We start from the raw sequence: 16,714 nt of genomic DNA on the forward strand, positions 1-16,714 counted from the left end.
CAATGGCCTTATTGTTCCCCAACGTGTGATTCTTCACAGGGGTATTGAACAGGTATCCAATTTGCAGTGATAATGTGTCGAAAAAGTGGCCATATTAATTACAGAAGAGTTGCCGTTGGTATCATCTTTCAGTCCGGGGCATGAGAATGGTTTTTCGCATTTTAAGATGGTTTGAGCATTGCATTTAGACATCGGTTAAAACATTTTTCATGAAATATGAGATGAAATCAGCCACAATTGGATTCTCTGAGCTCAGCTTTATTTAAAACACTGGCAAGGATTGACTAGTCCTTTGCTAATGTCAACCATACTTGCCCTGAACATGAAAGAACATCCTGTGTTTTTAACCTCATTCTCGCAGCTCAAAGCGCAAAGGTTTCGAGATCAAAGTATAACGCTCGATCTGAGGCGTGCTACAAAGTGAATCTCTCCAAGAGACGAGAGGGAAGAACCCATATGAAGTTATGTATGTCTCATGCACATTGAGATAAGTTAAAAATAGTCCTTAACAAAAAAATGATTGCCTCATATTTATAACATTTGTACTGATTGAAATACTGAGTTGAAAACAAAAACTTATGTGACCAATTAAAGAATAAAAGTTCTTATTTAAAGGGTTAGTTCACCCAACTTCTATCATCATTCACTGACCCTCAGTGCTGTTTCAAAGCTGTATAACAAACGTCTAGGTTACGGATGTAACCTCCGTTCCCTGATGGAGGGAACGAGACGTTGTGTCGAAGAAGGAACACTTGGGGTCTTTCTTGAGCGCCGAATATGCCTCTGATCTATGAAAAAAGGCCAATGGGAATTAGGTAGACAGTATTTGCATACCCCGCCCCGGACATACAGGTATAAAAGCGGAGAAATACGTCGAGTTCATTCAGGAGTTTTCTGAGGAGCCGGAACTGGTCCGGCCACTACAGTGGCTCGGCTCAGTGACGTGGCTGAGAGGACACAACCCATTGGACTGAATTGCGGACCCATAGGGCTAGGGAGGAGTCGTCCAGGGATCCGAATATACGGAATCTCCTGGGAGAGAAAGCACACAGTTTTACCTTGACCGAGTGAAAGGGCGCTAGGTACAAACGATCTACCCGGCCTGTCCGTCAGCGTGTTACCGAGTTCTACCGGCTCGGACCTGAGAAAACACGGGACGATAAAGATTCAACCCTGAGATTGTAAAATCTCGCAAAGGTATTAGGTGTTGCCCAACCCGCTGCTCTACATATGTCTGCCAGGGACGTGCCCCTGGCCAGTGCCCACAAGGACGCAACACTCCTTGTTGAGTTCCTCTTTTAGAGGAAATAACCCTTTCAGAGAAAATCACTCTTTTATAAACTCTTTTAGTTCGCTGTTGAAGCATCCAGGGGCAAACTGCATTGCCAAGCAGAGAAGGAGAAAGCCGCTGAAGTGCGCCGTAGATCCAACAGCAGGCAAAGCGTCAGAGGAACAGGAACAGGTGTGTAACTCGCAGCTGACTGCAACACGACCATCGGCTCCGAAGAAAATTTCTGAATGAACTCGACGTATTTCTCCGCTCGTATAGCCGTATGATCAGAGGCATATTCGGCACTCAAGAGAGACCCCTAGTGTCGCTTCTTCGACACAATGTCGAAGATGGGGAACTGATGGGGAACTGTTTTTCTGTGGAACACATGGGGAGAAATTTTGAAGAACATTCATGCTGCTCTGTTTTCCATGTAATGAAAGTGAATTGTGACTGAGGCTGACATTCTGCCGAACAACTCCTATTGTGTTTCACGAAAGAAAGGCATATATGTGACAGATTTTTCATTTTTGGGTGAACTATCCCTTTATCTCTTAAGCAGAAGATAAGAGCAGCATGGCAGAGTACTGGGTTAATGTGCTTCCCTATCAAACAACTTTGCAACACTCTGCAACATCCTAGACGGAGCAGTCCGCAGTCAGAGGCAGCAATCAGCAGGCAACATGCATATCATGCTCCTATGACATGTAACCTAATCATTAAAAATCAATTTCCACAGCTTCTCGCCCTCTCTCACTTTGAAACTGTTTACAGCGCATGCTGTTTGCATCTAAACCATGCATCTACACGTACTCGGGTGCTCGCTCACATCTGCCACTGAATTTGCCGCCATGGCAGGGCTGTTCGGTGCCTGATTCCACACTGTTCTCCTCTGAAGCCCTATCTAGAATAAATATTAATGGTTATTCTGCAAGCTATTTCTGCTCAAGACTATCAGGTTGGGGTTGTTTAGAAAGATAGAGAAAACGATAGAGTGAGAAGAAGAAGAGAGCGAGAGAGATCCAAGGGCATCTCTACAGAGATGTCAAGTGACAATAGAAGGCTGATTAAAATGCTCTTCACCAAATTTCCCATGCAGTCCTCCAGAAAGAGAAAAAAGAATACAAAGATTGCGATTAAAAAAGAGAGAGAAAGGGAGAGAGGGGATAATTCACAATCGTCTGCAGGGGGAATGGAAAGGGGCGTCAAAGGAGGAAAAATTTGTGAAAGGAGAAAGAAATGCAGAAGCAGTTGCTATTTAAACCCATTTCAAGGAGAACAGGGAAGTAATTAGGCTTTGGAGGAACAATGACTACTTTGAGTAGCATCCCTCTCATGTGGACAGATCTCTTTTGCTCTTGTTCTTCTGCTCTCTTTTTGCCACTTTCTCTCTCTCTCTCTCTTTCTCTCAGGATAATTAAGGAGAGGTGTGAATTCCTCATCAGATGTGTAGCCATCTGGATTTGGGTTCCGCACCTTTGCATTCTGCTCTCCTTACTGTTTTCACTCCTACGCTTGGCGCCTGGAGCACAGACTATTCACATGCAGATGGAGACGAGTGACGAGAGGGTCTCGCTCCCCCTCAATTTCTCTCCTTCTTTCATCCATCCCACTTTTATCCTCACAGTCTTGCCTCCATTTTTCTGCTTTACTGCTGTTAAACATACTGTATATTTAACAGAACATATCCTCATAGACGGCTAATATTATTCTTTTTTTAAATAATTTAAATATTACACTTCCACAATGACATATTTTAAGACCAAGATATACATTGGATTTCCGCCTACAGACTTAGACTGAGCTTAAAGGATGTCATTTTTTTTTTTACACTCAAGGCAATGATAAAGTCATGCATGCTAATGAGGGCCCTGTCTGTCTGACTGACTTATTGTTTCAGTAAGCTCCATTCTCACCCATTATGAGGTGATCAGCCACTGCCGTGGTAACCCAGGAGTAAAACTGTGTCTGTGAGGCTCTGGTGAGCAGAGAATTCAGTGCGCTCAGATAGGGTTAAATTCTTCCATCTCTACTCTAAACAAGGAGCTGATTGTCTAGGGGTCCTGTCAGTTTGTCATCATAGTAGCCTGCTATATTCAAAATAATCCTGGGCTTAATATTAAAGGTGATTAATTAAACCAGAACAGGGTGGGCAGCTATTTCATTTTCAAACAAATGTAGATATTTGCAAAGCTAGAATCTATTCCAGGGTCGTCGCCAGAACATATTGAGTGTGAGAGTGTGTGGGGAATCAAAACAATGTCCACACCACAATACAAGACAACCCAGTCAGTAGTTATAGTCGAAACAGAACAACATTAATAATAAAACATCTAATAAAACCAAAATGACATACAAAATATTTCGGCCAACAACAATTGTGATAATATTAAATTACACCACAGCCTATCTGCATTTACGTATCAAATAAAACTATACACTTAGTAAACATGCATCACCATATCAAAAATATTTCAATTAAAAAAACACAATAATCAATATTCCACAACCAAAATCATGAAACACTATTAAAAACAACACTAATTACAACTCCACTATTGTTAGTCTTCGCAATACCATGTCCACCTACTGCTCGGTCAATGATGATGCTAATGCCTGTGTCTCGTTAAGTCCATTCCCTCCTCCTACTGTTTCAATCTGTTGATGTAGTTTCAAGTTGATTAAAACTTGAGTATATAACTCACGTTCTTATATCCATGCTGCTACTACTCAGAATCACAGCACGGCCAAAATTTGAGAATGCATTAGTGCGCACTAGAATCTCATGTTGCGTAAGGTTTGGACTGCTGTTGTCGATTTTGCTTGGGGACTAGTTATTGGCTGTTTTCGAATAAATAAATGAGGTAGATCTGTGCAAGGTTTGAGGACTATTTTGGATGCTATTAACTAGGGCCCAAAGCTGAATACCTTATTCTGAAAGGCACGAATAATGATTTCAAAACAAATAAAGGATTCATCCGAATAATCAAAAAATATTTGTAAGAAGTGTTTATCCAAAAAGCACAAGGATAAAGCATTTTAAATGAACGTATCCAAAATTAGATTTAATTTATGAATCTGTGCAGCCAATATTTCTAAAGTTCATCCTTATGAATGAAAATGTGCATGTTGTGATTTCTGATTTCAGATCGGATGGGCATGGTCTCGACTCCTTTTGTGGTCTCTGTTAATTGTGCTACAGTAACAACATGTTAAAAGTGTTACATTAACTAAGATACAACATTATATACACTTTCCACTTCTTGAAATGTCTTTGTTAATGTATCAAATGATTCACACGTGATTTGCATGTATTTATTTGTAGCCTAAAACTGAGCATGAAGTGATGATTTCATGTCAGAGCTTGTCTATCAGTCTCTTAAAGTTGACCACATTTACTGTATATCCACATAAGCGATAAAGGTTTAAATGTCCATAGAGGATTTAAACCTATATATTAAGAATATTCCTCCTAATGTAAAACAAAGAAACTGAAAAATTTCAGTTAAAACTTATTTAAACTGTTACATTTTTAAATGTTAAAGAGCCCATATTATACTAATTTACAGGTTAATGGTTTTATTTTAGGGGTCTACTAGAATAGGTTTACATGCTTTAATGTTCAAAAACACAATGTTTCCTCATACAGCAACACATATTTTCATCTTCTGCTCAAACGCTCTGATTTAGCTCCTGTCTTTCCGAAAAGCACAGTCTGCTCTGATTGGTCAGCTGGCCCAGTCTTTTGTGATTGTTCAACCACACATCAGAAATGTAATGCCCCTTACCATGAGCCTGAGTTTCACGGTTCCTTAACAGCAGTAAACACTATTGTTTCTACAGTAACAGTGGCGTTGGCTTTTGCCATACCAGTTTGAGTCTGAGTCCGATAATGAAAGTTTGGAAGAGCAAGCTCATTGACATGAACCACCTTCGCAAGCATGACTTGTGCAGGAAGTTTCATAGTGGCAAGTTTTCATTTTGTAGCGTGCATACCAGTACACTGTTGATTATTGTGAACCTATAATCTTCAAGTAAAAGATGCATAGTGAACCTCAAGTAAATTGTGAACCTACAAGCTTCAAGTAAAAGATGCAGAGTGCAGCTAGTTTAGTCATCTTTTGCTAGAATGGGTGTAGCTGAACTTTTTTCACCCGAGCTATGAATGGAGAGCAAAGGCTTACTCCATGTTAGTGGGCAAGTTATCCATGGACTATCATGGATAGTGGCCGAAACATTACATCTTGAAATTATATAATTATATAAAACTATTGAGATCGAACATTTTGTTACACAGTTGTAGGTAAAAGCGGCCCACAGCTGAGTAGTAAACCGTTACCGAAACAATAGCATTACATAGCAAGTTAACCGAGCACTACCGTTGATTGCAGATGTAAAATCACCGTTTCTAAAAATAAATCCATCTCCACACTTGATCATTATTCATGATAGTAAGAAAGACAAACAATCTGCATAATTCTACACAATTGTAGGTAAAAGTGGTTCCACAGCTAATTAGCAAAACCATTTTAACACAATAACCTTGGCTAGCAGGTTAGCAGAAGCCTACAGCTGTGCACTGGGTGTACACCGTAGTTACAACACAAAACTCTGCACTTGAACTCTTGGTAGCAGATAAAACCACAAAAAATCAAGCATACTTACAGTTTGTGATCCTGCAGTGCCAGTTTGTCCTAACAAAGTAGGCATTGCACCATCTTTTAGGAGTAATCGTCTTGAAAATCCAGCATTGGTTGTGGTTGTACTGCTGAGCAATAGTGGTAAAAATACAGTTTAACCACTGATTCTTCGATTTGTCTGTCTTTGGAAGTCCAAACAAAGAGGTTTTGCTTTCGCAGTGAAGAAAACAGTATCTTGTTGACATGGCGACAACACTAACCCAACTCATCCTGGCGAGCAGGCCAAAGTAGCCCTTAGGGAGGCTTTATGCAAATGTGTTACATAGTGACGTAGATACTGTATGGAAGAAATGTCTGGACTATAAACCAGCTGTTTCGTGTAGTTCTTGAGCAGTGTTTTCACTGGGAGAGAATAACTCCCTTTTGCGTTGACTTTGTGCTTTGTGACTTTGCAGACCTTTTACATGCACAAACAGCTCTATTACACACTAAAGTAAAGGTTAAATCCCAAAAGCATAATAGGGCCTCTTTAAGTGTTCTTGAACTTAATAATGTCCTATTGTAAAAATCCCTAATAGACTTATGGGACTTTCACCTGTTTGTAGGCTATATAGATTTTATTTTAATTTATTTTAATGTTTGAATTTGTAATTATTATTCATCGCAAAATGTATGCTTGAAATTTCATATTGTGCTTGACACCTCCTGCCTCCAGAATAATGTTGTTACACATGCACAGGCAAACAAAAAAAACAAACATTAATATCTGAAATACCAAGAGAAACCACAACATATTCTACAGTTAATGTAGCCTACAAATTCATCTTTATCTGTTTTTTAATAATAATTATAGTTCTGGTTTAAGCCCCACCCACACCTGGTTTTATCCGAATACAGACAATTGTCTGTATCTTGACAGATACAGACAATTTTGTCATATGAACAGATACAGATAAAAATACAGATAATGGCTTCGCTACGTACCGCAACTATTAACTATAATGTATATGTAATTTCGCATTATAAGTATTCAGTTTAGTGTTAAATATGCAGTTTTATGATAAATAACAATGTATTATTTAAAGTTACCCTTGGATATATAGGTGAGGTTTGATCTGGTTTCTGTGCAGTGGTTGCACAATGAGCAAATACTGACATGACATAGCGGAGAGAGAGAAAATAATTACCAAAAGCTAATTTGCAAAATGACAATTCTTTGATTTAGGGGGGAAAGTGTGTCATTTGGGGAGGGGGGTCATGCCCTAATGCCCGCCCTTGGCAATAGGCCTTATCTGTTCACTCTTGCAAGGGACATTTTAACCCTACTCTTCATTTTTACTCTTCGTGGCCATTCTGCAATTTGATAGACATGAAAAATGAAACCGGTAACTACTGCCACTACAGAAAACAGGGCTTTACTGACATATTTTCTCAATCTGACAATAACTAATGACTAAATATTGCCCAGGGTGGCTGGTGTAATTGTCTGTTGTCAGTATGCCAGACATAATTACGCTCGGCTCCCACTCTAAGACAAGGGTCTTTTCCCTTCCTTTCCCTGTTCCTTTCTCTCTCTCTTTTACTTGTTCTTAACCTTCTCAGGTGTCTGTGTGACCTTGTGGCTCCTTACTCCAGTGTGTGTCCCTGTTTCGATCCCTGTCATGAAACATGCATCATCCCCTCTCCCCCCCTTACTCCTCGACCCCATTCCTCCTTCATTTTACTGCTTGCTGGTCATTATCCTGTCTATCTCTTTGTCTTTTTTCTCATTTCTCTATGAACACATTGATATGTGTGCTGCTTACGTTATTCTTGTTTGCAAACCATTAAAAAACAACAAAAATGCAAATGAGAGTTTGAGGTTTACATGCAGGGGTAATAAGTAATGAGGGTGGGATCTCTATTCTAAACAACAAGGAATTAGTCAAATCGTGTTTGTGTCTGCATGTTTGGGGGGGGGGGAATATTTCACCTCAAAATACTGCACTGGTATTCTAATGCCAAGTATCAATATTTTACATTTGATTTCTGATAATATTTTTGGGAAAAAAAAGAGACTGACCACCACTCAGGACAACTGTGTGAGAAGGCAAAACATACGGTTATATGTATATAAGTCCAGCCATATTCCTTGATAGACTGCGAGGGCTTCTGTGATATAATAAAAACACAGGAAACAACATGGCTCTACATTGATACAGGATGAGGAGCAGAGTGAGCAGACCTCATCCAGTGCCTAAGGAAGGAGCTAAGTTCCTTGGAGAAAACGATAAGGATTACATTTGTATAACTCCTTTATATTTAATTAAAAACATTTTTATATGTTACTGCCAACTTCAAGAAAAACGCGACAAACGCGGTAGGCGACATGACGTTCGGCTACTTTGGATATTGATAGCGTAGTTGAAGTTGCATTATCACAGCAGAAGGGTTGCTATCATGTCACAATAAGTAAGCAAGAATTTTGCAATTACAGACAGTGAATCTGAGACTTTTATTTGTTCTGTTTGTGTGTCTTATATTTGAGAGGGTTGTCACTCAATGCAGAGAAATAAGTAATAAAAAAGATACCAACACACTATAGGCTATTGAAGGACTGGCTTTGGTAAGCTCGGACGTTATCGGTTCTGCTGTCGATACTGGAGAAATTAAGAAAATTCATTTATTATTGCTATAAAGAGAAAGTTATTTTATCTCGACAGCCATTTCTATGTATAATAATATGAAACCATTTGTCTGTGATGCAATTTAGCTATTCACAGTCAGAGAGAGAGAGAGAGAGAGAGAGAGAGAGATCTCGCTCAGCACAACACGAGCCCTGCTTAATGAGTGACAGAACTAAACCTTCAAAATTAGCCTGTTTACACTTTAAGATCTGTGATATTAGTCTGATTTTATTTTAGATTTCGCCTTCCAAAGATTATAAAAATTATATTTATACATAAGCCGCATTCTGTCTAGCACAACTTCCTTCCCTTCACAGCGATGCACTTACATTTCTCCCTAAAACTCAAACTTAACATCAGAATCAGCACGATCGGTGATTGTTGTAAAATGCTACTGTTGCTAAATTGCGGGACGCGTTTAATAATAAAAAGAGTGCAAGAGATACCGTTCCCAAGGCGGCGCGCACCCCGAAACAGACCGCAATGAGACAAGCAAAGTATAGGCTACTTTGAGTTTCATGTGCGTCTAAACGATCAACTACACACAAAAATATGTCAAAACGACTGGCTTGGTTATTCACTTAAACACAGTTTATGTCTTAAATGGACGTAGTTATGGAAATAGTTGGGAGAAAATATGGTGCATCAGGAGCCAATTAGATCTGAACTCGGTCTTAAAGGGGAAGCAGTCTAATAAACATGCTGACGATTGAGCCATTACTGCGAATTAAACAACAAAAGGCAAAGAAAAAAATCACTTACAGCTCTTGAATGAATAACTTCTGCATTAATAAGCATTAATAAGCATTAATCTATATATGATAAACTATGCAGTGTTATTTTACAATTGATTACTTTATTAGATTTCTTTTTAGACCACACCTGAACAATTAAATCACTGTGCCTATATAATGTTTATCTTTGTGTAATTGTTTATCTTTTGTTTATCTTTGTTTAATATATATATATAACAAAAAAAAAAAACGTTAAGAATACCGTTAAAGTACCGGATCGATATGCACTATCGGTAAGAGTAGTAATACCATTAAAACCTTAACGATACCCATCCCTAGTTATGCCTGTGCTTCTCTTGGATGCTCTGAATACTGGATTACATGTCTGGATTGCCCCTTAATTAAAGCTGCATTTGGATCTCAACCTTCGTGTCTCGGAGCAGTTCGTAACACCTGCTTTGTTTATTTAATATATTTGTTATACATTATTTATACAATATGTTTTTACATTATACATTTTTAATTTAAGTGTACAAGTGCAGATTGGTCAACTGTTCAATAAATGTATTTGTTGAGAAATTTTGTCTATCTTAAGTAATTATTTGTGTTACATTTTATCTTTCAAATAAAAGGTTCAAATAAGAGGTTAAAAACAAGCACATATCGGCCAAATATCGGCCAAAATAATCGGCAGCATTAATCGGCCATCGGCCGACCCGGATTTCAAAAGATCGGCATCGGCCTGAAAAAACCCATATCGGTCGACCTCTACTCAAAATAGCATCTCAGAATGTAGTGGTTATCTGAGTTACAATAGACTTTGTCAGATTGAACCAGTCTGGCCATTCTCTGTTGACATCTCTCATCAACAAGGCATTTGTGTCCAGTAAATTATACAGATTGTTGTGCATGAAAATCCCAGGAGATCAGCAGTTACAGAAATACTCAAACCAGCCCATCTGGCACCAACAATCATGCCATGGTCCAAATCACTGAGATAAAATGTTTTCCACATTCTAATAGTTGATGTGAACATTAACTGAAGCTCCTGACCCATATCTACATGATGTTATGCACTGCAATGCTGCCACATGATTGGCTGATTAGATAATTGTGTGGATGATTGTTGGTGCCAGGCGAGCTGGTTTGAGTATTTCTGTAACTGCTGATCTCCTGGGATTTTCACACACATCAATCTCTAGAATTTACTCAGAATTGTGCCAAAAAAAAACAAACAAAAGAAAAAACCATCCAGTACGGGGCAGTTCTGCTGATGGAAACACCTTGTTGATGAGAGAGGTCAACAGAGAATGGCCAGACTGGTAAGAACTGACAAAGTCTACAGTAACTCAAATACCCACTCTGTACAATTATGGTGAGAAGAATAACATCTCAGAATGCTATTCTGAGATGAGGGTTGCCGCTTTTTGGCGGCACGAGGGGAACCTACACAATATTAGGAAAGTGGTTTTAATGTTGTGGCTGATCGGTGTATATCAAAATTTTGGATCAAAACAAACTAAAATGATTGCAATATTATTAAATAGTGACTCAAAAAATATAATATTGTATTTACAGGCCCCTGCTGATTTCCACCCAAGTGAACGTGCACCAACAATCCATACTAGGCACTAGTTTGCTGAAGCACATTGTTAAGCAATCAGTCTCATCTAACCTCTTGTTAATGACCATAGCCAGTATGCTTTCAAATACAAATTGTATTTCATGGATCCTTGGGCATGAAAGAGAAATCTTGTTTTGTAGATCCATTAAAATAGTTCATTAAAAGGCAAAAAAAGAACTCGTGTGGCATTTCTCTGGTATGTACAGTCTGAGAAACAGTTCTTAAATTACAACCAACTCCCCTGAGAAAGAGTGAGAGAAAGAGAGAGAGGGATAGACAAATTGAGAAAGGCAAAGACAGACGGAGAGAAAGAGGGATACACTCTATTTCCGACTCTCCAACCACGAGAGAGCTTGTCAAGCTAATAATATTTGTAGCTAAGACTTCAGCACCAATGCAAGTGTTTACCACCCATTTCATTATTGTGGCTCAAGTGATGGCTCATATAATTTATCACAAATGCAACAAAGACTCTTGCTGAAATTTCAAACTTGGTGACTTTGAGTGATATTTAAAGGTGGTGGCTCTCCTGGCAGACAATAAAACTGAAAGGGCAAACTTATGAACTGCAGGAAAACTGTTGCCAGATAAGTTGTTAAATTATCTCAACGGCGGTAGGCACAGACTTTTCTGTAAATGTAGCTGCTGGAAAATATGCTAGCTCGTAATGAGATTGTTGTCCACTCAAGAAACAAAACATAAAGAAAAACTAAGTATTTACTACATACTGAACTTTGGAAATTCCTTGTAGCCTATAATATGCCTTTAAAGTAAATAAGTGCAGTGCCAAAAATAAAAATGCTGATGATATATAGTAAGTGAAAGGCAGTTTTAGCACTACATGGATAAATCAGATATGCACTGCCCTGCAAAAGCAAAATATATTAACTATGCCAGCACTGAAACTGAGAAGAATGGCTTCAAAGTTTTTTTTTGTGGATTATACAAATTTCACACTCCGTTTTCTCTGAATCCGATCATAGCTGAGCCGAACCCATCTGTCACAGGATGGATCATAGGCTAAGAGACTATTCCATTTAAATTCCTGGCATAATCCAATTTTGACTGAATGTGTAGTTACTGCCGCATATTACTGTCTTTTAAGCCCAAAACATCTTACCTGCTTGGCTCGTGGCGATGCTGACAGCAGCAAACAGTCGCTGGGTACGACTGAGCTCGGACACGCCGTTCACGGCCTCCACCTCAAAGGTGTAGTTTGCGTGAGCTAAGAGTTCCGTGATGGTGACGTAGGTGTCCATTAATCCACTCTGCTGTGGCGAGAAGCCAACATTGCTGCCACAAGGGAAGCACTCTTCTGGCTCCCAGGTGCATCGTCGGCATATAATCCGGTACGTCACGTCGTTACGACCACCTGTGTCGGCTGGTGGGGTCCATTCCAGGCTGACAATAGTGTGGTTGATGTTGTAAAGCAGGTTCTGAGGAGCTGATGGTGGCCCTGTAGTGGGAAATTGGAGTATTGTTAGATAACATGTGACTAGTACACAAATGTTAAAGGCACTCCAGACATTTGTGGATTTTTCCTATTCTTTCTTTCCTCAGACAAAAACTCTAAGGTGTAACAAGTAATCCAATCCCCTGGAAAATCCTGACATGCAATTTTACTGTAACCTAGATTCATAAAGACGTTAAGTTCAAGAATGCTGGGGAGACAAACCTGAGTGCTGCCAAGGTCAGAGTAGACCAGGTAGTGATTTGAGCAGTGAAACGATGCAATAATGAACACAGGATACTGTTTAAAACCACAACAAGGTAGATAACACTATCTTCCTCCTACTATTGGCACTCATCTTCAAAGGAGTATTTCATTAGTGGGCCAATTGGTAATGAGTGCACGGGCAGTGTTATTATCATTAATGAAAATGAATGTTAAATTAAATTAAAACACTTTCATTACTTAAAATAAAAATTAAATAAAACTAACAGCTGGAAAAACTGAAACTTATCTAATAGGGGTGTGACGATTTGCTCCGACAATGATTCGATTCAATTATCTGTCTCTACCTAATGATTATGATGCATCATGAAATCTGAAACCATTAATTAGAGATGAAATATCATGTGCAGGCAGATCCGATCCAGGTTTTAATCTAGCAGGTTCACTGAATGAAAAAATGTCTATAAGTATGTAAAGGCAGTAACACTGGATATGTGGTAACCTTGAGTTCCCTATTCATTTTGGGACAGGAAAAGAGGCGCCAGGTGGCTAAATGGAAAAGCCTCCACTTGTCAAGCCCGTTTACGAGAATTCAATCGCACTGTCATGCAGGACTGTTTGCAGCACATACTGCAAAATTTTAAAATGTTTGATATTTTCATGGCTGCCATGTGTCATTGACCAATCACAGGTGACTGTAATCAACTGATTAGTTCCCTTCAGAACAGTCTAAAAAAATTCAAGCTACGAAAGTCTCAACGAGGCACCTTGAATTACTAGGAAAGTAATTTAGTCTACAAATTGATGTTCAGTGCACCCTATAGAAAATATCACAACACAAGTTGGGCCCTACATCGCCAATACTCGGAATCAAATTAATCCAATTCATTCATGTCTTCTGCAACAACTACCTCCAGCATTGCTTCCACCTCAAAGAAAAATTTTCAGAACCAACTCGAAAATCAGACTGTACAAAAACTAAAAAATTAAACCAACTAGAAGAGGGTCATGGGGTGGAAGACAATGAATAGGACTATGTAGGGTTATTTTTATCAGAGAAATCTCAAGATCATGTAACAGTATTAAACAAAGATCTTTCATTCCTTCCCGTATTACTAACCCATTTTTGGTCAAAGTAGAACTGGTTAAAAATATGAGACAGATTACATTAAAGTCTTTTTTTACGCCATCACAAATTGCAAGAACTTACAGTTGCTCTATGGTGTTTAAACCTAAAAGCATGTTCACTCCTCAAATAACTAATCCCTCAGTTAATACATTCTGCAGATTGGTGGAAAATTACATGGGGGAATTATTAAAAAGTGGAAACAAAAATCAAAGACATGCATTACAAGAGCTAGCTCAAGATGAATCTATTGTTATTCAAAAAGCAGACAAATGAGGGGTTATAATGATACAAAATAAATACAAATATGTAAGGAAGGTTAAAGATATGTTAAAGGATGAGAGATGTTACACTAAATTACTGTTCAATCCAACATCAAATTATAAATCAGACCTTGATGCATTAGTGAATAAAGCTATCAAAAATAAATGGATAACAGAGAAGGAATTTAAATTCTTGATAAATGATCTTCCAGTGATACCAGTGTTGTATGCTCTTCCAAAAATCCACAAATTCAGTAATGATCCTCCACACCACTCAATAGTTTCAAGTATTGGTTCTTTAACAGAAAAGGATTCTCAATTTGTTGATTATTGATTGCAACCTTATATAAAAATTCTTCCATCATTTATTAAAAGCAAATGATTGGCTGGTAACATTAGATGTCTCCTCATTACATACATCCATTCCCCATAAAGAAGGTTTGGAATAAATGTAATTCTTTAGACATCTGAAAACTCTGATAGACCAGTAGAGTTCATTACAGAACTTACCAAGTTTGTTTTGACAAATAATTATTATTTACAAATACATGGAACACCGTTAGCTTCGAATTATGCCAGTCTTTTTATGGGAAAATTCGAGTTGAACTGTATGTTCACAACAAAATCCCTTCATAGAAAAAATATTTTTAAACATTCTCCCTTATTCATTCAAAAACAATCCCGTAATTTAGCAAATAAACTGGTCAAATCTGATGCAGTTATAGAAAAGAAACATGTATTCATAAAGGGTTGATATCCATGCAAGAACTGTAATCTCTATAATAAGAACCAATCAATTCACAGACTTACATATGGGAAAAATATGTTATAGTAACTCATTGATCACATGTTCTACATCACATGTGATCTACATGTTAAAAATGCATACTATTTGATTGTATTAAAATATACTCAGTCCTATCTGGTGAACTCTTTATGAGATTCTAGGTGGTGATATGGACCTATGAAAGGCACTAGTTGATAGGGCTGCCCTCTAATAGTCGACCAAACGTTTGTCGATGAGAAGAGTCTTGGTTGACCAAATTTTAATTGGTCGGTTGTTGAAGTCACACAGTCTAAGTCACACAGTCAGTGACGGAGAGAAATGATAATTTACATGGCTGGTCCATGCAGTAATTAATTAAGTTTGGCAGGAAATCCAACGTGTGGGATAATTTTGTGAGGGTAAATGATGACCCCAAGAAGGTGACATGCAAACTCTGTATGCAAACGTTCGTCTATCATTCATTGACCTCAAACATAGCTTATCATTTGAAACATGTAAGTAGCCTAATGATTGCCACTTAGCATGGCCGCTCGCTCTAATGTTAGATATCCTAGATAAATATGCGCTATTAGGCTTATCCAAGTGTTCGTGGGGAAGCTAAATTAGTACCTCGCTTACTACATGTTAAACTAAATGTGCATTTCTCTCTATAAATTAACAAAATGTTCAGACAGTCTCCTTGCTGTTTTTTCTGACACATTCAGAATCATTACCGCTTTTGCCAGTTTCGCTGCAGTTCATTTCGCATGTGCGCTTGTAAAATTTATATTTTAAAGGCTCATTGTTATGGTTTAGTATTTCTCTGTAATGTAGAACAGTGTTAGCAATGTTGCTTATAACATTCCTTCTCAGCCCTAGAACTCAAACCATTTTCTGTTGCCCCCCAAAAAATATATATATCTAAGTAATTAAATTAATATAATAAACGTGTGACAACTAGTCATCTAATGGCTTAAACTAACGACTACTACTTGACTAGGAAAATCTTTGGTCAGGTGCAGCCTTACTAGTTGCTTAACATATTGGATTACTTCACACATGCACTAAAATGTCCGCTCTAATTAACAAGCTTGTTAAGTAATTAAGGAGAGAATCATGTTTGTTGAGTGTTCCAATTACCTGTAATTAGACGTTGATGCCCACACCAGGGAAACATCAGACATAATAAAAATAAAAAAAAAACTCATACAACAAAATTACATACTGAAGAAGGCCATGAGGCCGAAACATCTGTAGTCTCCTGTACTGTGAGGTATGAATAAAATATAAGAAATTGAGAAAAAGTAGTGCGAATCATGCAAACTGAACTTTGTGAATTCCATGTCTTTGACCACAGAACAGGCTGGAATCGCTCCCTATTTGTAGAATTCACAATAAAGAGAATTAATTAACGAGTGAGTATTTTCATTCATAGCCAATGTTTGCCCACCAGTCACATTTATTTAAGCCAATTTCTATTTGTGGTTAAACTGATTTATGGAGAAATAACACATTTCATGGAGATAAAAATCAGTATTAATATAATATATCATAATCGGGGTAGAAGGCAACAACAACTTACATTGGTCAAATGGATGCAAACAGTTTTGAATAATGAAACAGAAAGCCAAACTTTCCATTCATTCATCTATACATTTTATCCTATGTAGTTTCGCGTGGTGAACTTGGCTGCATAAAAGTTTCGAAGTGCGCTTTCTTACCCTTTAATCTAGCATGATCCACTCCATGTCTGCTGTGTGAAGGTTTGTTTAATATGAGACTTACACGTTTATTAAAAAATTATGATAAACATTTTGTAATCGATACATCAATCGATTATTTTATAGATCGATGCACCGAGATACATTAATGCCATTTTCCACCCCTATTAACTAAAACTGACAAAAATACTAAGAAATTTAACTAAAATAAACGACCTCAAAGTTATTA

General features: G+C 38.0%; 1 protein-coding gene across 2 annotated transcripts in view; it reads right to left on the minus strand.

Moving 5' to 3' along the window:
* Nucleotides 1-16,714, minus strand: part of LOC127623754 (ephrin type-A receptor 7-like) — a 129,573-nt gene that overhangs the window by 73,834 nt on the left and 39,025 nt on the right. For both annotated transcript variants that reach the window (XM_052098237.1, XM_052098236.1), the window contains exon 5: nucleotides 12,055-12,390. In XM_052098237.1, coding sequence (XP_051954197.1) covers nucleotides 12,055-12,390 — 336 coding nt within the window. The remainder of the gene's footprint in view (nucleotides 1-12,054; nucleotides 12,391-16,714) is intronic.

Source organism: Xyrauchen texanus, chromosome 30, assembly GCF_025860055.1.
Source record: "Xyrauchen texanus isolate HMW12.3.18 chromosome 30, RBS_HiC_50CHRs, whole genome shotgun sequence".
Taxonomy (NCBI): Eukaryota; Metazoa; Chordata; class Actinopteri; order Cypriniformes; family Catostomidae; genus Xyrauchen; species Xyrauchen texanus.